At 37.7% G+C, this 24773-nt stretch overlaps 1 protein-coding gene across 1 annotated transcript; it reads left to right on the forward strand.

The window, feature by feature from the left end:
* The first annotated feature begins 7537 nt into the window (after positions 1 to 7537).
* Positions 7538 to 24755, forward strand: LOC104593859 (RNA-binding protein 208-like). The gene is made up of 12 exons (XM_010253894.3): positions 7538 to 8083; positions 9184 to 9245; positions 9577 to 9679; positions 12832 to 12908; positions 13551 to 13612; positions 13722 to 13809; positions 13958 to 14033; positions 15674 to 15704; positions 15793 to 15912; positions 22310 to 22395; positions 23000 to 23173; positions 24192 to 24755. The coding sequence occupies exons 1-12, from the start codon at positions 7973 to 7975 to the stop codon at positions 24507 to 24509; spliced, it is 1308 nt and encodes a 435-aa protein (XP_010252196.1). The 5' UTR covers positions 7538 to 7972; the 3' UTR covers positions 24510 to 24755.
* Positions 24756 to 24773: the final 18 nt, after the last annotated feature.

Consider the following 24773-nt stretch of genomic DNA (forward strand, 5'->3'; position numbering starts at 1 on the left):
TTGTTTGGGTCAATGGGTTGACGGTTCAACCGCCCAGGTCAACGGGTCACTGACCAAATTAATAGTTATTGGCCAAAAAGCAATTTTAGGTTGAAACAAAACCAGTTACCTTATTGGTTCCTGGGTCAACCGGTCTGACCATCTGGTTCGGTCTTATTTTCAAAACCATGGTAATATCTGTTTAGGTTGAAACATCTACTTAAGGGGCCTCTTTGCGCTTTGGCATGCTTTTCATTGTTGGGGGGGCTTGCTCCTTTTCCCTCTTTCGTACTACTCTTTGGCACCTTCCCTTCCTCCCCTTTCTTCTCAATGACTATACCCTCTAGGGGGCCATCACATGTCACACTCTAACTCAAAAAATTATTGTCGTAGCAAACATACTTCCTGTGATCATAGGAGAACCCTCCAATCATATGTCATGACCGGAAATTCTTTGCACCCCGAGAAGAGGTAATTCTCATTGGGATAATGTAAAGAACACTGATGTGGACCCCATTGATGTGGTCCCCACAATGTTCGTATGGCAGCAATATTTCTGTTAGATATAACAGTGTTAGTTGGTAGTTATTTTCAATTAGTTTTTTTCAGCTTTATTATTAGTTATTTCTTATTCTATTTGCCATGTAAGCAATTAGGGCAATTCAGCCCTTTTATAGTTAGCCAATAGTTATAAATACTAAGAGAGGGTGGGTCGACAGAAACTATGACCTACTCTCTCTCTTTTTTGAAACTCTCTTCGTGTACTTCTTTTCTTCCTCTCTTCTCTTCTTCTTCTTTCCAATTTTTTCATCAGTTTTTCTTTTAATTCAAGACTGCTTGTAGTTTAGATCGACCTGCTACTTCCCAACATGACTCACCTCGGGCCAAAGTGTCTATTAGTTGTTGTTTTCATGTTTATTTGTTTAGTTTGTTAATTAAGCTCATTGGCAATCTTATGGTTAATAAACAACACTTGATTTGAGCCCCACCACCATCACCCACTGTTATGTTTCACCAAAATTACCTCCCACTATTTCAAACCATTTAATAATTAATACAAGAGCCTCATCTAACCAAGAGTTGGGGGGTCAATAAGATTTTGTTCTCCCTTATTACAAATAAAGAAAAACTGATTCATTTGTGAACAAAATCCATGCAAAATTATAGAGTAATCAAAGCTCCCAAGTCCTAACTCATAAAGACTTCAAAGGAAGTTAATTGCTTTTGGCCTTGTAGAATCTTACCATTTTCCTTTTTTTTATTGTATTTGGAATTTTCTTGCAATTATTGGCGCTTCATGGAGCCTTGGGTTAGAGGCTAGTGGTCCTAGCAAAAACTAAGCTACACAATTCACCAAATGCAGAGGGTGGCACTACAATAGAAAAAAGAAAATTTCCCATCTAGCATCCAACCATCTCTCTTGATTCTTCTAACAATTCATTTTCATACTGAAATTAATTGAAGAAGGGAAAACATCTTCTTCTTGAAGTTTTCATTATTTCATCTGAAAAACTTATATGTTTCAAGCATTTTTGCATGCATTGAGCCGGCCAAATTTTTACAAGCATTAGTCCATAAACTAAAGTCTTAGGTGGCATTTGATAAATTTGAAAAGTTAAAAAAGATATTATTTGTGTTTGAAATCTGAAAAGCAGTATGAATGCTTTTCTACTTTTTAGAGGTTTTGAATAGTTAAGGTTGTTTGTGTTGGATCAATCCTTTAGCATCTAAAATTCCTCGATTTTGCTACTTTACTCCTAGAATAGACAATTTGGTAATTTTGAGTTTAATTTGCACTATTTCATAAAAGTAATTTATCAAATTCAAAATAATATTGAAAAATATGAATAAATAATAATAATTAACAATTAATACGAATCAAAATTAATAAAAATAATTAATAAAAACTATTAAAATAATTAATAATTAATACATATAAGTTTTAAAAATAAAAAATGAATTATTAAAAAAATAAAATAATATTGAAAAACACAAATGAATTCCACGAATCCATTAAATAATATTTAAAAATTAGCAAATTAATATCTTAAAAACTATTAACATATTTAATTAATAAAAATTAAATAATCAATAATTAACAACAATCAAGACAAAGAATTGTGGAATCCCATCACCATTGCTCATCAATCCTTTTTCCATAAAGAGAGACAACACAACAAAATACAACACGTTAAACCCAAACCAAAAAGACCAAATATAAAATCAAGCTGATTCTGGATTCTCGTCACTTTCGTTCTTCTTACCTTGGACTAAGCATGAAGTTAGTGAAGATATCCAAGTACCAAGCCAGAAACACCAGCACGTACAATTCCTACGTCTTAAACGAAATCCCTAGTTGCTACAACAAGATTTGAGAAGAAAAAGAATTCAACTCTACCACTTGAATCAACTTAACAAAATCCCTAGAAAACATTGAGGGATTTTGGTTTGGGAAAACATTTTCTCTAGTCCAAATGGAGAAATTTGTGTCACTTGAACATGATTTGGTAGCGTAGATTTTGAGAAGTAGCACTAGGATACTAAAAAAATGCATCTATTTCCTACAAGTCGAAAGATATTCATGGCTGTAGAGATTGAATCAATTGGTTTTGTGCCCTAGATTTCGAAATCGGAACTGAAGGAATGAAAAATGTCAAAAATGAGGAATATTGTGAAACTGGATTGAGAACTAAAAGTACATAATGGCAAGAAAATCAGATGCAGTAGATGCTTTTCTACTTTGTGAAACCTCGGAATAAAAGTATAGTGCAATATGTCCCTTTATTGTTCAAGAGGAAGAACTCTGATGAGATAATTTTGGGTTTAAATAGGGGCATACCTTGTCTTTTTGAAATTATTCATGGGCATTTTAAACTTTGTGCTAGGTCTGAAACGCGCTTAAGCATGTTAAGTATTGGGCTACAGTCTTAGAATTTCATATTTGAAAATACATTTTAGATTATCCTTTCAAACTCAAACACAAACATGGGTGGCGTCTAAAAAGTAACATTTTTAGACTTCAGAGGTCTGAAAAGTTTCATCAAATGCCACCTTAGTCTTATTATCAATCATCTTATAAACAATTCATCCATTTCAGCAATCATCAAACAAACCCTCGCCCTTCAATTTATACCAACCATGTATATAAAATTTTACAAAGAACAGAGTTTACACATAACAATCATGCCGAGAGTTGCAACAACAAAACATAAAATAAGAAGCAACTAATCCTTGAACAAAAAATAACAAGAAATTAAACAACACAGAGGTAAACAAATCAAGGATTCAGTAGGACTCTACAACATGAAACAACACCACCATTTTCACTTGTACTAACCTCTTGATCGAAGATGAAAAATGGACTAGACGAAGTGTAGTATGCTCTGTAAGCTCCTTCGAACACATAAAAAAATGAGAAAATGGTAGTATTAGAGAAATTTCTCCATGAAAAATAGTAGGAAAAATGTAAAAACTAAATAATATTAGAATACCTCATCTGGTGATGACTTCCCCAAGCGATGGTTGCAACAATAGTGAGAGGGGAAAGAGTTTGGCATCAAAGAAGAAAAATGTGCAAACTCGATGGCAACTAGGACACACATTTTAACTATCAACACACAATGCGTTTAAGGTTCTGATGGGTCAAAAAGCACCGAAACATTTTAACTATCAACACATTTTTTTTTGGTAGAGTAAGGGTGAGCTACACAAGCCTGGGGGTAGCTCTTCCCCATAAATTGCACCAACAAATGAACTCTAGCAGCCTACGAAGCATAGGGAGAGAATTGCTAACATGAGCATCTAAGTCGAGTGCATGTTTCGCCAACCAATCAACTGCCTGGTTACCTTCACGAAAGGCATGAGAGAAAAAGACACCACAGTCTAGCAACTCCACCAGTCTGAAGCATTCACCAATGATAGTCTGAAGTCTCCATGGCGGGTCAAGCGTCTTCTTGAGGTAGGAAATGACGTTGAGCGAGTCACCCTCAATGTAAATGGATTGATCTCTGAAGTTAAAAGCCATATTGAGGGCTTCCCAAGTAGCCCACACCTCAGCAAGATTTATCAATGCCTCCCCGATAGGACAAGCTTTCAGATTCAAGACCTCCCCAAGGGAGTTCTTGGCAATACACACAACAACACAATGACCCCCCACTATTACGGGAAGCATCAAAATTGATTTTGATAACCCCCGGTTTTGGATTCCTCCAATAAATTAAGTTCCAAACTCTTTTATTAATCTTGTCCCTTGCTGCGCTGTTACAAATCTCCAGTTGGTTGTAGAAAGATTGAACTTTATCAATGATCCCAACCGGAGTGATGTTGTTATTAAAAATTTTCTCATTTCTATTCTTCCACAAGAATCATAGAATAATGCTTGCTTTTTCTCTACTTAATTGAGTTACATGGTTGTTAATCATGTTAGACCACCAACTATTAATAGAAACTTCATTGTCCATTTGGTTCACAATGTCCTAGCCCACTAGTCTCTAAACTTGTTTTGCAGTCATGCAATTTTTGAAAATGTGATCAATGTTTTCGTTGTCTCCACAAAAGTTACATGCCGCACTTATGGTCATACCCCTCTTTCTAAGGAGGTCTTTGGATGGTAGTTTATGATTAAGGAGTAGGAACATGAAGATTCTTATCTTAGGGGCACATTGAGGCCCCAAATAGTGTTTAGGAAGCCTTTGTTCTACACTTGCATATTATCCCTAACACAAGCTTCTTTGTACACTAATCTTATAGTGAAATTCCCCTTAGGGTTGAGTCTCCAAATGATTTCATCTTCTTTTGCATTCGAAGGGATGAAAATTGTTTTTATCTTGTTCCAAATCGGCTTTGGGACCATTTGGCAGATTTGATCTTCCTTTCAAATCATTCTATCATGATCAATACAGTCACTAACTTTAAGATCTTCATTAGCAAGAGTGTCATCGTTTCTAACGTCTTTAAGGATGTCCTCCCCCACCCATCTATCATTCCAAAAGTTAATAGATCTCCCATTTCCAATTGACTAGTCGAGGCCTCTCCTGAGTAAACTTCTAGCTTCGAGGATTTTCCTCCATGCCCAAGAGATCCCCTTTTTTATCCTTGGCATTCCAAAAGTCCTCTTTACTTAGGTAATTGTTTTTCACCACTTTAACCCACAGGTTATTCTTTTCAGTGATAACTTTCCACCCAAGCTTAGCAAGGTTTGCCTCATTCATCCATCTTAGGTTTTTTAGCCCAAGACCACCCCATATCTTAGAGACACATACCTTTCTCCAGCTCAGAGGTGTATAGGCTTCCTACCATTACTATTTGCCCATAAGAAATTACTTTGGAGTCTATTAATCTCCTTTACATTTTCCAAAGGGATGGAAAGATGTCATCATGAATTGGGTTAGAGCAAATGGTGGAATTGAGGAGGGTGACTCTCCCAGCAAGAGAAGAGTACTTTTCTTCCACCCTACAAGCTTATTGCAGATTTTTTCCCTTAATTGTCCAAAGGTCCTTTGAGTCACCCTTTCCGAGATCACTGGAACTCTCAGGTAAGAACCTTATTTTGTCTCAATGAGAATTCTAATGCATCTAGAAAGGATTCTCTGCAATCTATTAGGAATGTTCTTTGAAAATCCCAAGGCAAATTTGTCAAAATTTGGACACTAGCCAGATGCCAGTGCAAACTGATCTAGAATTTCTTTAATTCAGAAACAAGCGGGCATCGAAGTCCTCGCAAAAATGATACAATCATCAGCAAATTGAAGGATTGGGATACAAGGTCCGCTTCTTGAGATTCTACACCCAATTTGACTTTTGGGTTTGGCTACTTCATATTCAAATTTTCTTGAAAGAGCTTCTGCACATAGCACAAAAATATATAAAGACAGAGGGTCCCCTTGTCTTATCCCCCTAGTTGGGGTGAAACTTCTAGAAGGGGAACCATTAATGAGAAGTTTGTATGAAACAGACTTGATGCAAGCCATAGTCCAATCCACCCATCTTTTAGGGAATTCAAACTTCAGAAGGACTTTTTCAATGAATTCCCATTACAACCTATCATAAGCTTTTCCCATATCCATTTTACATGCCATAATTCCACTCCTTCATTTTTTTCTTCATCATTGAGTGGATAATCTCATGGGCTATTAGGATATTATCATTGATCTGCCTGTTAAGGACAAAAGCGCTTTGAAACAGGGATATTATACTATCTAAAAAAGGCTTAACCCTATTAACCAGAATCTTTGAGATAATCTTATAAATCACGTTGCACAAGTTTATAGGCCTGTAATTATTAGCCGTCTCTGGATATTTTGTTTTTGGGATCAAAACTATGAAAGTTTTATTAAAATTCGAATTCATTTTCCTCGAATGGAAAAAGGCTTTGACAGCGTTACATACTGACTCACTAATAATATGCCAAAACCTTTTGGAAAATAAGGCACTAAGGCCATCAACGCCAAGAGCTTTCATGTCCTTAATGGACTTAACAACCTCAAGAATTTCGGCTTTAGTAACTTGCTTAGTAATTTGATTGATTTGTTCCATCGAAAAGCTAGGTTTAATACCCTCAATAAAGTAATCTATCCCACTAGTCCCTTCAGTTTTAAATCTATCTTCAAATTTCTTGAGAAGGACCTAAGTGACTCCATTTTGATCTTGGACCCATTTTTATTCTCTTAATCCTATTTTTATTTCTTCTAATAGCCACCATGGTATGGAAGAACTTATTATTCTTATCTCCCAAACTTATCCAATCAATTCTGGCTTTTTGGGCCCAAAAAATCTCATCCTTTTTGAGGATATTCTCAAGCTGGATCTGTAACGCTCTTTCCATATTCATCGTGGGAATATCTTGAGGGTTGTTTGCGATCTTTTGAACTTCCCCAATTCTACGAAGCAAGTCTTCTTTCTTTTTAAGAATGTTACCGAAATGATTTTTATTCCAAGTTCTAAGCTCTTTTACCATCTTGTTTCTTTTTTCTTTTCTTTTTTTTTTTTTTTTTTTTTTATGAAAGCATAGCACCACTAGCTTCAATATTCCACGCGCATTGTTTACACATTTTCTAGGCTTGGGTCGCTGCACCACATGGCTTCAAAAAGGAAGGGCCTAGGACCAGTAAGATTTGGACCTGTTGTGTCTAGCAAAAAAGGGGAGTGATCAGAAATAAGAAAGGGCTCGGAATTCCCTTCTCCATAAATCGTTAGAGAGAATCCAGTTTAAACGCTCCCAAGTGGTGCTGTTTTCATACAAGTACATCAACATTATTTTCAATAATGGTTCTGATGACAATTAGGACACACATCAGCGCTACATCACATAACCATCGGGAGCAATGACTCACTTATGGATGAATGCAACTTACGAGGCATGCCCATTTTTCACAATTTTTTTCAAAAAACGCCTGAACCATGCTGAAAAGTGGAAACGCCAACATGACTCCAACGTGGCACTACTTTTCGGATAAACGGTATTGATACGAAATACATCCCAAATAATATTTCGTTGTCTCATATTCGGATCTATCTATTATCAATCATAAAATAATTCGAGTATGATATCTGAAAGACATATGCCTGAAAAACTTAGCCAATGAGGTGGTTTTCATCAAAATTTCGCGTGGTGTTTGATTCGACAAAACTGTTCCGATACCATGTGTTTTCGGTATCATAGATTTTCCCATGACCCATGCTATAAATATCTACAAAACCAAAAACGAATCTAGTTTATTTTATTCTCCGACTGTGCTCTCCCAAGAAAATCACGTCAGAGAGAGGAAACAACTTGTTTGCAAGGTTACACCTCCAAACCTCGATTTTAGATCTTTCCTCCTCCTCCTCATCATTATCGACAGAGACATTTCACTTTGATTTCTTAGATCGTCGCATTATTTCGCTCAATTCTTGTCCAAATCCTGGAGACGGAGCGTGAAAATCGTCTCGCTGACGATTTCTAGGGTTTCTTGTCTTCTATTTTTCTGTCGGAGGCGTTTTAGGGCTTTGGAAGATGCAGCAGAGGTTGAAGCAACAAGCCCTAATGCAGCAGGCGTTGCTTCAACAGCAGCAACAGCAGCAGCAGCTCTACCATCCCGTGCTCGCTGCCGCCGCGATGTCTCAGGTTTAATCTCTCTCTCTCTCTATCTCTCAGAGCTTATTTCGTTTAATTTGCTTGAATTATGTGTGCGAACCTGTTTTCATTTTAATTGAACGTTAACACGTTCTTACTTCCATCTCATTGGGGTTTGATCTAATTAGATCTTCTTTTCTTTTTGGATGATTTTGTACCGAGTGACTTCGCTTGAAATGTCTTCTTGTTTTCCTCACAAGATTTATTTTGTTCACACTTCAGCTTATTTTAGTTAAAACGTGACTTAGTGTAAATTTAACACTGAAGTTAGCCCTTGTGTTTTACGGAATTTGGCTAAATTCAAACCAATGAAAAGGTTAACTTTTATTAAATTTCAAAATTTGACGTTTTGTTTTGGTAGCTATGGAGGAAAAAATAATGCAAAATTGGGGGAGGAAAGGAGGTAAGGACAACCAATAATAATGGGAAAGTAGTGGGAAGAATAGAAAGATATAAATTATTGACACTTAGGCTCAGTTTGGAAGGAGTATAAACGACAAAATCTTATATTTTGTATGTATTTGTACAGTACATATTTGTATTTGAATTCTTTCCAAACCGAGCCTTAGTTTCTCTTGAAATCTCAAAGAATTCCTCAAATTCCAATAAATTTGGGCCCAGACTTTGATTTTTAGGTACACTGATTGGTAAGGATTAGGAAGTTTTAATATGTTGTATTTGTGCGCTTTGTTACAACTTAAAACCACATAATTCTCTTGACTCACTGGGTTTGCAAATTCTGTACATTTTAGTCTTATCTTTTTTCTAACTGGTAACTGCAAATTTACATTAGGTAGAAAGAATTTATTACAATTTTTTGTCATTTTCCTACTTTCTTTTCATTTTTCATTTGTTGTCTTGTGTCATCCTTGCTCATTCATGACTTTAGTATGGTTTATCTGTTCTAGCATGGACCAACTGCAGTTTTTTTTCCCGTTGCTCCTATTTGTTGGCTTTAGAGTGTGAGTTCTTGGCTAGGGTTTTTTATTAGATATTTGTGGGTCCTTCTTTTCATTCTTTTTAAGGGCATCCTCTTAGGTTTTCTAGGTTATCTTCTTCATTTTCTTCTTTTTTACTTTTACATTTTGCAGATGGAGCCGGTTCCAAGTGGAAATCTGCCTCCTGGATTTGATTCATCTTCATGCCGCAGTGTGTGAGTCCTATGCAACAGTTTTCTTTTCTTTTCCTTTCTTTTCTTTTACTTTCCCTTCATGGTGGTTCATGCCCTTAACAGCCTATTCTAGGTACTTTAACTAGAGAACTTTTGGGATGTTTACTTTTTTAGATTTTATGAGCGGAATGGGCTTATTTTTTTGGGACAGCTGTTTCAATCTTTTTCTGCCACATAGCTCGATCCATGATTACCATTAATGCATGATTGAGAGTGCTAAATTTTAATCTGGCATACTTTCAATTTTATTCATTATTTGGTTGTCCTTCTCCATGTCATCACCTTTTAATCCTGATAGGTCATGATTCTTCAGGTATGTGGGTAATATCCATCCTAATGTGACCGAGAGTCTTCTTGCAGAGGTTTTCCAGAGTACTGGTCCACTTGAGGGATGCAAACTTATCAGAAAAGAAAAGGTTTGTTTATAACCATTGCCAGGTTTTTATGATTATATTTTTAGCTTGCTTATAACATTTCTGATATTCTGATTACCTTTCAGCATGAAGCAAAAGACGATTAGTAGTAGTTAGTTGTAATTGATCAAAAAAAAAAAGACAATTAGTTGTATCCTGGTTTCTCAGAGAACAAATTTGCCCCTCAAATTTAATAGTACAACTATTGGTTCTCAGTATTATTGGTTATTGAATTTAGTAGTACAATTAGTTCTCAATATTTTAGTTGTACCTCCCTCTGCTTGTAATTTACCATATTTTCCCATAATTTTAATGAAGTTGCATGTTATTGATAAAAAATATTTTAGTTGTACCTAGAACAGCCTGTTAGGCAAGGTCCCCTCCCATTGCATGCGAAGGATATCATAAGACATCAAAAAGATGCTGGAAGACAAGGGGAGAGAATGAAGGTTAAGCATGTGTACAGAGAGGCAATGATCTTATTGCTAATCAAGGCCACAAAATGCTTGACCAGAAGGACTTCATTCAGAGGCATGAAAGAGTTAGACTAGAAGAACTATGGGGTTGCACTACCCCGAGGATGTGTCAGTGCTTTTTCCCTTTTTTTGTACCAGAAATATATTTTTGCCTTTAAGAAATAGTACATTAAACACCACTTTATTTATTAGTATAAATAAATATTTATTACGAAAAAATATTTTCCCTTATTTGTTTGTAATGCTTGTAATTTTCTAATCCATTAATGAAATTTATTGTTACTCATAAAAAAGTTTTTTCATTTTTCAATAATTGTAAACACGTGGTTCATGATTTTGTTTGGAGATTGTAGGAGTCTTAAGGCAAGGGGATCCACTGTTTCTATTACCTTTTCACCCACATTGCTGGTGTATTGGGTAGATTAGTCTCTAGAGTCTAGAGCTGATAGAAATAGAATGGAGCTGATCAAGGGTTGGATAGTAGGGAGGAGCAATGTAGTAAGAGGACTGTTTAATGCATAGCTGAATACTGAATGATCAAAAAAATTTTCAGTTCTTGGGGTGTCCAACAAACGAGTGTTCAATTAATTACTTAGGTCTCCCTTTAGGAGCAAATCCTTGGTCTAATAGTTTTTGGGAGCTAGTGTTGCTAAGGATTGCCAAGAGGTTGGCGTTATGTAAGAGGAACTATATTTCATTGGGTGGAAGGGTAATTCTCATTAAAATAACGTTAGCAAATCTTCCAATTTATCACATGTTGGTGTTTAAAATACTATAGACGGTGTTGAAGACAGTGGAAAAATTAGTGAGGGATTTCCTTTGGGACTCCGGGGGCTGTAAGAGATATCATCTGATTAAGTGGGTAAGAGTGCATAGAAGGAAAGATCAAGGCGATTTGGAGATTGGGAATGTGGACAAGAAGTATGTGGCTTTGTTAGGTAAATGACTATGGAGGTTGCCAATTGAAAAAGAAAAGTTGTGGCACAAAGTGGTGGTTAGTATTCATGGGCCCAATGAAAATCAATGTGATGTTGGATTATTAGTTAGAGTTTCTCTTGCCTCTCCTTGGAAATCTAATCACAATATCCCCCCTTGTTTGTCTAATCTTATAAGATATGATGTATTTTCTGGGCGTAAGCTTAAATTTTGGGAGGACATGTGTGTGGGGGAGTCACCCCTAGGATCTATTCCCTTGTTCTCGCTTTCTTCTTTTAAGTGTTAACCTATTGCTAATTTTGTTGTACCTTTAAATTCTTCTGAAGTGTTTGATTGGAATTTGGGGTAGAGAGTCAGAAATTTCTTCAGTTTCTAATTTGTTGGGTATATTGGATGGGATTTACCTTGACCTTGGGAAAGAAGATAGTAGGATTTGGGTCACTTTTGCTTCTCTCCTTTTCATGTGTGCCTTGTTTTTCAAACCTTTTTTTGATAAATGTGTTTTTCAAAACTTTGGTTACCCCTTCCCAGGAACCTTTTCCTGTTGAAGAGTTTTGGTGTAAGCCTATCCACCTAAGGTGGAGCTCTCTATCGGGAAGTTTACCATTAAAGAATCAACACTTGCAATTTACTGCAAAGAGGGAGACCATATTGGGTCATCTCTCCCCCATTGGTGTATACCTTATACCTTGTAAGTTTAATGGTGAGTCTTTCTATCACTTACTAATCTCTTGTTCATTTTCTCTTAGTATTTGGGTAAGGATCTTCTCTATTGTTGGGTGCAGGTGGAATACTCCCAATTGTGTGGTTAACTTGTTCTCACCAGTAACTTTGAGTTGACCAGAAAGGAGGGGATGAATCACATGGAGGTGTGCAAGGGAGGAATAATATGGACTTTATGGGAGAGAAGGAATGCTAGAACTTTTGAAGATCAGGAAAGAATTGAGGTTCGTGAGCAAATCTTTGATTGTGTCATCTACAAGGCAGCTTTGTGATTAAAAACATTGGAGTTTTGTCACCCTTTCTATGGATGACATCTTGAGAAATTGGGCTGCAGTAGCGGGCTCATCTTCGATGAAAAGGAGGGAGGTGACAAGGCATGTAAATGGATGAAACCAAACAGAGGATTTTTAAAGCTGAATTTTGATGGTAGTAGTGTTGGTAATCTGGGGTCCTTTGGTTTTGGGAGCATTTTCAAAAATGAGGAGGGTAATATAGTGGCATTATACTTGGAGTTCAATTGGTGTTGGGGACTCAATAAAAGCTGAGTTAATTGCAGCTGATCCAAATTTCGAAACCCATCCAAGTTATACCCCTGTTTTATTGGGAGTCTAAAGGTCCGGGCCAATGGAGATTTAAGAGAAAAGGAAAGAAGGGATTTAATAGGGTAAAGATACTTCTGGTGTCTGGAATTGTATGCAACTGGGAACTGGAAAGCTCTCTTGTCACCAGTTAACCAGTCAACATGTCTAGTCAGGTTGAGTCTGACAATATTGCTTTGTAGATTGTTTTTCTAATAAGAAAATTTGGTTTCAAATTTTCAATTTTATCCACTTCTTCCATTTTAGTTGTCTGCAAAAATAACTTAGAGATGTATTGGGATCTGGCATTTGTCTTTACTAGTTTTTATGCAGACAGAAAAAATTGTTCACCTATAAATGCCGATTGTCTGTGACTTGAAACTTGATCCTGCTTTGCTTTAACCTCCTGTGATGCTTAGATTCTTTCATTCTTTATTTTCAGTCTTCTTTTGGGTTTGTGGACTATCATGATCGAAGGTCTGCAGCACTTGCTATAATGACGTTGCATGGACGACAACTGTAAGATTGCACTCTCTTAAATCATACACAATGGGCTTGGGGATCTATTTGGAACTTGTTTATCTAACTAACACTTCTTAATTTTCATGAGGACTACACAACAGTTGATTGCTGCTAAAACCTGGTTTTAAGGAGATTAGGTTTTCAGCAATGCTTATCTAATTGTTATTTTGAGCATTGCAATGCTAGATGGAAATCCAAATTAAAAATTGAATGTTTGTCTTTGGAATGCTTCAATTGCCAATTTGGTTATTTTGATTTGAGGTATGGATGTTATATTCAGAGTTTTTTAGTGCAGAGGCATGCATAGTTTAGAATACAAGATCCATATGCCTCTGAAGTGCAAGGAAGCATAAGCTTCCTCCTCCTCCTCATCTTCTTCTTCTTTAATGAAGCGTACTGCATGCACCTCATGAAAAAAGTATTTGAAGTGTGCATCTCAGAGGCATCCATGCTTCCAAGCATACACCTCAGGGTGTTTTGAGTGCACCTTGCCTGGAGTATGCCTCAAAACACCTTTTAAAATATTGGTTATATTCTTTCATCTTTCTGATTCAAACTAGCACCTCGTATTTTAACTCCTTGTGTAATGCTGGTCTTATAATTTCTCTTTTGACTTTTTGCTATTTAATACATTTGCAGCTATGGCCAGGCAATTAAAGTAAACTGGGCATATGCTAGTGGCCAGAGAGAGGATACTTCAGGTTTGCTGTTCTTTCATACATCTTTCTCCCTCCCTCTTCCCCCAGTTTTCGTTCATGTGGATTGTCCATTTGTTCTTCTATGTCTTAATTGACCTGACCTTGTTGGTAGGGCATTTCAATATTTTTGTTGGTGATCTAAGTCCCGAGGTCACTGATGCAACTCTATTTGCATGCTTTTCAGTATATCCAAGTTGTTCGTAAGTTCCACGTTTCTTTTAAGATACCTTGTTTTATTATATTGAGCTCCAATATCTACTGCAGTGATACTTTACAATTTAAGCGTTGTTTTGGATCTTCTTCAATTGAGTGCATATCTGATTGATTATTGTTCAAACTGTTTTGCAGGGATGCAAGGGTTATGTGGGATAACAAAACTGGGCGATCAAGGGGGTTTGGCTTTGTTTCTTTTCGTAACCAACAGGTATTGTTCTTTTAAATACGAGTATTTTCCCCCAAGCTAGAACTGACTCCTAAGGAAGAAGCCTCCAAATTCCTGTCCTGGCTTGGTGAAAGGAGATAGATTCAAATTGGTCTAGGAAACTTCTCTCTTCATTTTATGTGTTTCTAGCAAAATGTAATTTCGTAAAAAGAAAATTCTTAAAACTTGGTAAGTGATAGGGAGACATTATTGATAAAAAAATTGTGGAGACATTAATACATGATCATGGAAGACAACAAAACATAAAAATGACAAATTACAACCCTCATTACAAAACATTTCATATTACATTATCTTGGGCAGCAAGGGCTGCCCTAAAATAAAATCTCAAGTAATGTAAAACATATTAAGTCTACACTGTCTTCATTCTTTCTGAAAAATTAATAATTGATATCCAAAGTATATCACTTTTCAAGGAAAGCTTTTTTCTTTTTTTTTTTTTTGATGGGCAAAAAAATGACTATTCTTTTGTCAGATAAATTATGGTACCAGTTACCAATAAAAAATCTATCATAGAAATAAAGCTATTTTTAGTTTTCCTTTTAATGAATTTTCTTTTATTATAAAAAAGAATATCCAAAGTAGACCAAAAGCTGGATTCCAATGCTTTTCTATCTAGTATCTGTGTCCTCAAACTCAAGATGCACCGGCAACCACTCCATTATCATAGAACTAATGTCAACCATAATTCTTCTAGAAGACTGATACTTTCCATAAAAACCATATTTTTTGTTTCTCTTCCTTCCAAATGTCTCAAAGAACAACAAAATGCAATTACGCTCCAAAATATTTTTGCCTTTTTTCCTTGACCAACGGATGCCCTTGAAGAAAAGTTTCATGTGGCTGGAAGAAGTTTGAGTCTGAGAGCCACCTTTTTGTACAAAACATGCCAAAGGTTAGGTCTGTAGTCCACCCCTTCAAGACCTAGATATCCAGGATTTTGATCTTGTAAACAACACAAGAAATTAGGTCCTAATGAACACTACCCGAACTGAACTGACTCAATTATATAGCATCCTGTCTGCTTTATGTGTCCCGATTGCAGCTTATTTTTCTCTTTCACCATAAGAAAGAACTATTTTTCTTATTATATACTTGTAGTATTATCATATTATTAAGTCCAAATGTGTCAATTTAACAAATAAATAGGTTTATTGTCAAAAGATCCAAGTCCCCATTATAGACCCTACAGGGTCTTCTTTGGACTGGTTGTGTAGCCTAAATGGACCCAACACGATCCATTGACAGCACTATGAACAAATGGCGTGTGTTGTCTTCCCAGCTTTTAGGCATAAACAGAAGCTGGTCAAATGACAACATCTAGGTTTTGAATGATCCATGGTCAATGTGTTTTTCAAAGAGAGCAACCAAGCAAATGCTTCCACCCTTGGTGGGATCATATTACACCACACTTTTCTAATACCTGATTGCTCAACTTGGTTCTATCATAAGAGCATAATAGAAGGATTTAACCACCATGAAATGACCATAATTGCTTCGAAAACAGAGAGAGAATGTCTATTAGCATCAGCGTCATTATTCTGTAGATGATTGAAAACATGAAACTTGCACATAGACAATGTTAGCCATTAATTACCCTCTCCAATATGATTGTTTTGCAGGATGCGCAGAGTGCTATAAATGACTTGACTGGTGAGGCATCTAATGACTGTTTACTTCATTTAAGGTTCAGAAATAAAAGAACTCACATGACAGTTTTGTCAAATTTCCCGACTTTCAGGGAAATGGCTTGGGAATAGGCAAATAAGATGTAATTGGGCAACTAAAGGAGCTGGCTTTGATGAAGACAAACAAAACAGTGATAACCAAACAACGGTCATACTTACAAATGGATCTTCAGGTATTTTGTAACTCTTCTACTTATAACTGGACTACATGCATTTTCTGGATAACTTGGACTTTAAGATAAATTGGGATTGGTTACAAGTCATCCATATTTGTGTTATTTCATCATTCTAGGCTTCCAGTCTCATGTATTGTCTTACCTAGGTTTGTGGCATGGGCCACAGGAGTCTATACTTGTGAAGAGGTTGGCATGACAACCTCCAAGAATGTAAGTCTTCTCAGTTAGTGAAGTAAGTGTTGTCAGAGTCAGACTGGACTGGAGAGTTGGGACTGCCAGAAATGAGAACCTACAACCAAAATGGTTTTTCTTTTTCTTCTTCTTTTATTTTTTTATTTTTTTTATTTTTTTTTAAGTTGCCTGGTTCTTAGAAATGTTGTTGTTTTGATAGGTGTTGTAACCTCTAATATTTATTGTTTATGCTTATTTTTATGTGAAATGGCTTTAAAGGATAATATGGAGTCATTTTCTATTTTCTGTTTATTTATTTATTTATCTTTTGCATTTTCATTTGGGTGAATTGTGATGGTTCAACTAAACAGTTGAACTGTATGGTCTGTGGATCAGTGACCAAAACTATTCTAGTTCTAATCCAAGTCTGATAATATTGAGTGAAGTTGCTCAATATATCTTCTTAGTTCTTACAAAGGAAAATATAAACCAATTTAGTTTCAAATAATGCTATCAAAGCATTGACTAGTTATCAACTAATCAACCGACTGGTCAATTGAGGGTGAAACTAACTTCATCACTAATTGGTTGGTTGCTTCTCATGATGTAGTTGTCTAGTATGACAAAGCATTGGTTAGGTCAACTAGTTTTTTTTTTTTTTGGATCAATAACTCAGGAAATCAATTTCATTGGAAAGGATTTGGATGAAAGGGAGTTAGAAGCTTGGGTGATTCTGGAGTGGGGAAGAGAGAAGGTGCTAGGGGTGAGGAAGATGCATGTGGAACTGTGGCTGTTCATGTTTCATTCAAGGTAGTTCACAGAGGTCTTAAAGAGGGAACAAGTAAAAGAAAGGGAAATGGACTTAAGGTTGAATTGGTTCGCAACAGCAGGGGAGCTTAATGGGGGAAGGGCGAGCTACACAACATGGATTGGTGTCGTGGGGATCCCACTTCATGTGTGGAGTGTTCTTACCTTTGTAGAAGTGGCTAGAACATCCGGGAAATTCCTAAAATATGATGATCACAGTAGAATATGGGAGAAGCTAGATGTTGCTAGGATTTTGGTTGAAGTAGAAAACCCAGCAGATGTACCTGGGAGGTTAGCGATGGAGTTTGCAGGGGAGTAGTACGAACTTAGATTAATGGTAGAAGGAGCTGATGAAACTTATCACAGTGTGGAGAAACAACAATCAAATCACAGGGAAAAAGGGAGGTATGGTCTGGTGAAGGTACCGACTGCTTTGAATCTCAGGGGAGAGAGCAAAGGAAGGCCAGGAGGAAGGGAGGAAGTTGAAGAGTTGGGAGGGGGAGGAAGAAGACGTTGAGTCATATCAAGGTTTATGTGAGAGGATACACGTGGATGACGAGGTGGCTAGGGATGAGAAAGAGGAGGGACAGGTGGATGGGATGGAAGTGGACCTGAAGGATAGAGGGGGCTCTTGTGAGGGACTGGGGAAGAAAGGGAGGGAGGAACAGGCAATAGCTGGTTGCTTCTCTCAATTAAAAAGAAACGAAGACCACCGTTCAGCAAGTTGGCGGTTGAGCTTAAAAAGAAAAGAAGGTGCAGGAAGGTAAAAAGCTCAAGGGGATCTTTGGAAATTTCTCCTATGTCTGCGAAGAAAGGTAATTTTGAGTCTTCTTCTTTGACCAAGAAGAGGAAATCGACTAACAGGGGAGATTAGATTTGGGTGATCTCAAGATATGCAGGGAATGAGAAGATTGGGGTTTGGGAGGGAGGGAAGGTGAAGTTCCTTTGGGCAGATTTAGACGGGGTGGAGAAGGGAGCAAATTCGAAATCAGTGGACAGAGACAAGTTAGTGGCAACTGACAGTTAGTTGTCGAAAGCTAGAATGGAGAAAACAACCACAGTAGAGAAAGCAATCATTGAAGAAGACAGGGTGGAAGAAGTTAGAATGGAGAAGACAATTGGAGACAGGACGGCAGTCGTGGACGGGGTTGAGGGACTTCCAAACAGGGTGGGAGAAGTTAGAACGGAGAAGACAATTGGAGACAGGATGGCAGTCGTGGACGGGGTACGACCTTTGGGGACAAAGGATCCACTATGGCTGGGGTTGAGAGACTTCCAAACAGGGCTGAAGGAGGTTCCAGTCAGGAAGAGGCGAGGGAGTCTGATGAGGTAAGGATAACTCCTAGATTTTTGGCTGAGATTTCTTCTCCCCCTGGGATACTTTCCGTCCCTAATTGTCCTTCAATTAGAGGTGTCTCTGGGGTTGATTTCGAAGGGGGAAGGAAGTTGGGATCTTTCGAAGGGGATGGGAAGTCTGACACAAAAAGAAAGAGGGGCAAAGGAGAAAGAAAAGGTATATAATAGAAAGAAAAAAACCAAAGATAATGTGGAGGACAAGGCGAGAAAGGGAGAATTAGGGTTGAAGGTCTCAAGGGGTAAGGCAGTTCACACTCAGGAAGAAAACGGAGAGGTGGAAGGAAGACAGGTTACAGAAGTGGGGAGGAGGAAGGTGGGCATAGAAGAGTTGGCAGAAAGACAGATTGAGGTAGGCAAATCATTGGGTATGTTTTTCATGGGAGAAGAGGTGGTGAGAAAGGCCATTGATCTGTACAAAAGGTCTAGAAGGGAGGAACAAGAAAAGAGTGCGATTGGGGGGAACTCTGAAGAAACAGGGGAAGAGGGGGTGGGATGAAGCGGGGTTGACGGAAGAGGAATAAAAGGTTAGTTCAAGGGGCGGGGGGGGGGGGGAGTTCTGGGGAATGAAGCTGTTATCCTGGAATGTAAGGGGGTTGAAAGATGGGAAGAGGAGAGAAGTGGTTAGGAATCTGTCAAGGAAACATAGTCCTGATGTGGTTCTGATACAGGAAACTAAGCTGGAGCATTTTGATTTAAGGATGATGAACGAGATTTGGGGGTCAGACAGAGGAGAGTGGTCTGAGCTGGATCAAGGTTCTAAATATCGATAGCTGTATTGGTGCTTTTTTTATGTTTTATTTATTTATTTATTTATTTATTTTTACAAAACCAGTTCAGAGGGGTCAGTTTAAGTCCCAACTACCCTCTGAACCATGGCCTGACCCGATACACCCCCTGTAGGGGCATATCAGGAAGGCCCCGATATGACACATATTGGCCGATACGTAACGATATTTTGAACCTTGAGCTGGACACTGGGTCTGTCAGGGGGTATGGTGGTATTGTGGGATTCGAGTAGCCATGGTTGTTTAGGATTCTGTTAAGGAAGCATAGTCCTGATGTGGTTCTGATACAGGAAACTAAGCTGGAGCATTTTGATTTAAGGATGATGAATGAGATTTGGGGGTCAGACAGAGGAGAGTGGTCTGAACTGGATGCACTGGGTATGTCAAGGGGTATGGTGGTATTGTAGGATTTGGGTAGCCATGGCTGGTAGCCTTGGACAGTGTATTGACAGTTGATCATCTGAAATCTAGAGGTTTTAGCATGGCTAACAGATGCTGTCTATGTGAGGGGCAGGAAGAGGATGCTACTCACTTATTCATATCTTGTAAGTTCTCAAGTTTCTTATGGAAGTGTTCACATCTATGTTTGGGGTCTCAGGCTTCCACCCAACTTCAACAGCAGAGATTTTCTCCACTTGGCCCAGGCTGAGGGGGAGTGTGAAGGTAAAGTTGCTATGTTGTTGTATCCCATTTGCAATCTGCTGGAACATTTGGAAGGAGAGGAACAGAAGGATCTTCGAAGATAAAGCCTGCAACATGGACGAGATGGTTGCTGTTGTGGGCAGATCAGTGATAGACTGGTGAAGATACATTCTTTTTGCACTGGGTTCTGTTGGGTTGGGGGGGGGGAGAAATAGGAGGCTATTTGAAGGAAAGGAATACTGAAGAGATTGTGGCTTCGGTTAGCAAACTCATCACCAGCTGGGTTATGTGTCTTCCAGAATTTGAGCAATCTAGTCCCTCAGACTTTGCAGATAATTTTTGGAATTCCTTGGAAATTCAAAGTTGTAATATGAATCAGTTCAGTCTGAACTGAAGCTCTTGATGTATGTTTTGCTTTGAGTTAGGTGTCATCTTGACACCTGAACAGCTTGTATCTGTTTTTCTTATTAATAAAATTTTATGTTTTTACTTACCAAAAAAAAGACTGGTTGCTGATTCTTCCAGAGTAATCCTGGATTTTCAGGTATGTATTGTGGAGAATGCTCTCTAATCTGAATTTTGATCTTTGTATTCGGGTGATGACTTATCACCCCTTGCTGTAACTTCTTTTTCCCTTTAATAAAATTTTTATTTTTACTTATCAAAAAAAAAAAAGAAAAGAAAAGAACAAAGAGGACACCAGATGACTTATCACCCCCTGCTGTAACTTCAAGTATTTTGTTTGTCTTTATCTTTAATTATTTAAAATAACATGATATGTATTTTTATTGTTTATACAGAGTTGAGATCTTCTGCCAACAAAACACATTCCAACCCTCTGCCAACTTGATCTAACACCACACATCTCATCATGATACTTGGACCCACCATGTATGAGATGTGTGTTGTGAGATCAGTTGGTAGGTTGTTGGAATGTATTTTGTTGGCTGGTGATCCCAACTCGTTTATATATACAATTCATATAAAATTTTGACCTCATCAATACACTATTTCCTTGGAGTTAGGCTATTTCATTGGCCTTAACCTATAACAGAGGTCACATGATAACCCCTGACAAATTGTCAAATAAAAAAAATGAAACATGCAATTTGTCAAGAGTATCATTGATCAAAAAAAAAAAAAATTGTCAAGAGTATCAATACTTCAAACTTTGTTCAAGTACTTGTGATGGGATTATTGGAATACAATTCCTGATAATTTATTAAATAGAAAAAAACATAAAGATAAAAGTATATAGGTTCTTTTAATTTCTCCGATTGGTGATGTATTGATATGGAATTGCCACAAATAAGGGGCGGTACATCAAATGGTCAAAGGTTTCACTCTTTTCTTGAATAAACAAAGGCATAACTCCCTATCCTTGCCTGTGTGGTCTAACTTTTTATGTTAACCAAACAATGCAAACTAAATGTACAATATCATTCTTCTATTGCATATTTGCAACATAAACCTTTTTATGCAATGGCATCAATATCTTAAGTTCAGAAATACCTTTTTTTTTCTGGTCTTAATGGAATGGAATGGTGAAACAGGATTCATGTAGGTGACCCCATATAGCTAAGCTGAGGCTTAAATGATGATAATGATGATCATCATCTTTTATTTTTTATTTTTTTATTTTTCTGGTCAACTAGTAAGTGCCTGGCAATTGACTAGAGATGCCAAATCTAGTCATTACTTCACCATGGTGATGATAACTAGTTTCAAATGGTTGACTAGCACCAGTGTTTAGTGCACAAGTAAGGCATGTTTCAAGGCATGCACCGTGGTTGAACCTAAGTGATGCCCCATTCAATAGGTAAAAGGTGTGTGCCTGTGTTGCCTTGCACTGCTTGTTGCACTCTTATCGTCTATGAACTAAGCAGAAAACAAAGACCTTTTGAATGCATGAAGCCTTTTTGATGCCGTCAAGATATCAGATAGCAAACTCTAAAATAGAATGAATTGCGATCAAAATCACAAACCAACTCCCTTATATAGACCAAAACTTCTTATTTACCTTTTCATTGGTGCTTGTGCACTAGGAGATATATTAAGAATTTCACATTCTTGAATTGTTGAGTGGTTGAAGCACTTTCAACATGATCCACATCTTTTTTCTTTCACTTTCACTTTGAATTTGTTTTATATTTATATGCTTACGTATTTTGGTTTGAGCTAATAAGATTTTTAAAACATTTTTTTTTTGTTCAGGTTTCCGTATTTTTCATATATTATTATATTTTTTTTCAAAAAGTTGCACCTTGCTTCATCTGGGCACACACCTTGCCTTGTGCCTCAGGCACCGGAAGGCCCTTGTACTTTTATTGTGCCTCCTGCTTTTAAAACACTGATTAAATTAAAGTATCAACTATATACAATAATCAATGACACAATTGCATGTATTTGTGGGCTCAAAATAGTCTTAGGCATCTGGCTCTAGGCTTCTCTTGTAGAAGTGGCACTCATATGCCGGTTACATTTTAAAACATTTAGTACAATGATTGGAGCATCTTCTTGAGCAGTGTCTTAAGACTTCTTACAATGCAAATAACAGAATGAATATGACCTTCATGCGAGTTTGGTGTGCTGAGCTACTTTTTATCTCCCCCCACCCCCCAAAAACAATGCAGATGGAGGTCCAGAGAATACCAATGAGGAGGCACCAGAAAATAATCCAGCATATACTACTGTCTATGTTGGCAATCTTGCTCACGAGGTATTTAGTCTGATACCAAATATCTAGTCTTCTCCCATATGTCTATGTTAGCATTATTTTTCAATGATAATAACATCACTATAGGTTCTCTTCTCCCATATCCATATTAACCTCTTGCTTGGCTAAAGTATCAGCCATCCCATTAGCCGAACTTCTTACCCCTTGTATCCTCAAAAGTCATGCTGCTGGTTAACCATTTAAGCTTTTTATTTCATCCCTGTAAATCCAGTCACCCAAAATACAGATTTCAGCTTCCTAAGCCATCCCACTACTAGCTTGGAGTGTCCAACAATCAACTGTCTGTGTTTAAATCTTTTGCTATTTGCACCCCTTGAATGACCATAAGAAATTCAGCCCTGATCGAGTCCCCCATACCCACTGGTCCTGAAGAAAAAGCAACATGACCTTTATTTCTAGAAACACTGCCTACTTCAAAAGGACTCTGATTCCTCTAGCTGCTTGCATCAATATTTAGTTTGATAACATCTTCATTAGGAGGTGACCAACAAGAGGGTCTGGTTTCTTTTTTGAACAACTATTTGCACTTCACGCCAATTCCTCATATCACAAGACACATGAACCTTATAATCACATTCCTTGCCAGGTGACACAAGCGGAACTTCATCGTCAGTTCCATGCCCTTGGAGCTGGGGTTATTGAAGAGGTGCGCATCCAGAGGGAAAAGGGGTTTGGTTTTGTCAGGTACCACACTCATGAAGAAGCAGCTTTGGCCATTCAAATGGCTAATGGGAGGATTGTATGTGGAAAATCCATGAAGGTAAGATATCATTACCAGATAAACTCTTGCTTTCCCTCTTTCCTTTCATGGACCGCATTGGTTGCCCTCATTTAATACAAAGCACGACAATAGGTTAGGGCATGATGGTCAGATGGTATAAACTAACCATAGGTGCCATGAAATTAGGATCTTTTTGTGTGGGATTACAGGAATAAAAAAAAGTCTGTTCTACCACGAAATGTCGTTGATCCTAACTGTAGTTTGGCATCTTTTTTGGTGGGCTTTATTGAAATATACCACAATGTTCTACAGCAAAGACACACTGCTGGAACTGTAAATATTTGTAGGGAGGATACGTCTGTTCTATCAGTACAAATGAAAAGAATATGGTTATTCCAGCAGTTGCATAACAATGCAATAATTTTAGCATCCTTGCTGTAAACCGTTTTTATATTAGAGCATCAACAAGTTGATCAGTTGACTCAAAACTTGGCACTGACTACTCGGTGCATCCCGGAGGAAGGCTGAAACAACAGAACCACTGCCTTGTCATGTTAACTACGAAGTTTCCGTCATGCCCTTTTATAAATCTCTTTGGAGTTTGGGTACCTGCCATGCGATTGAATTTGGAGCCAGTATGACATTTTTTATTTCGTATTTTGAGTGGGAGTGGGGAAGGAATCCTCTAGGTCGAAGTTTTTTTTTTTTTTTTCAAAGGTAAAGTATATTGCGAAGCTTAAATTTAATTTCAACCTTGCGCCTAGATGTGATGGTTGCAGTGCAGTTATCCTATCAGGTCTGGCTAATATTCCTGGCCATTGATTTTATCTCAAGGGATTGCCAAACTGCCTACTGCCCAAGAAATAGCCCTTGTAATAGCTGGGATTCTATATAAGTATTTTATTGAGGTTTCGCTCGACAAATACCTGCATCAATATGATGATGATTGGTGGAACAGCTTTAATTGAGACCCTTGTGTAAAATCATAAAACATACTTTCTGTAGACTGTAGCATTGTTCATGCCTAAGACGTGCTTTTGGATTTGTTTGTTTACAGTGTTCGTGGGGTAGTAAGCCCACCCCTCCAGGAACTGTTTCAAATCCACTGCCCCCTCCAGTCCCTCCCTTTCAGATACTCCCGACTCCTGGGATGAATCAGGGCTATTCTGCAGCCGAGTTGTTGGCCTACCAGCGCCAGCTTGCCATGAGCCAGACTGCTGGATCTGGACTCTCGGGACAGGCTCTTATGCAAATGGCAGGTCAGCAGGGCCTTGCTGCAGCGGCTTCAATGGGATTGAGCTCTGTTGGATCCCAAACCATGTATGATGGTTATGCTAACAATTCATCCAGTCAGCAGCTGATGTACTACCATTGACATTTTGGGTGATATGCTGTTAACTCTTTTTTTTTGTTATTTTTGGGATTTTCTGTTTGGTTGCACTGGTGTCTAGATTTTTCATATTTATTTGATTTCTGCTTTTGACATGTGGATATATGCGACGAGATGTTGATTTACCTATACTAGAAGTATACGGTTCTGTTTCTTTTTGTTGGTTCTCTTCGCTTTGTAATTTCTTCTTCTATCGGATAATGTTAAATAGATTCCTTGAAAATTACCTGAGCCATTTCTTGTTTGCTT

The sequence above is a fragment of the Nelumbo nucifera genome, chromosome 5 (genome assembly GCF_055504915.1).
Source record: "Nelumbo nucifera cultivar China Antique chromosome 5, China Antique-T2T, whole genome shotgun sequence".
Classification (NCBI taxonomy): Eukaryota; Viridiplantae; Streptophyta; class Magnoliopsida; order Proteales; family Nelumbonaceae; genus Nelumbo; species Nelumbo nucifera.

Excerpts from the sequence above, each read along its gene's own strand:
- LOC104593859 (XM_010253894.3), top strand. The coding sequence starts at position 7,973 with ATGCAGCAGAGGTTGAAGCAACAAGCCCTAATGCAGCAGGCGTTGCTT. Across the intron at positions 9,680-12,831 it reads AACTTATCAGAAAAGAAAAG|TCTTCTTTTGGGTTTGTGGA; the intron begins GTTTGTTTATAA and ends CTTTATTTTCAG. Across the intron at positions 14,034-15,673 it reads TTTCTTTTCGTAACCAACAG|GATGCGCAGAGTGCTATAAA; the intron begins GTATTGTTCTTT and ends ATTGTTTTGCAG.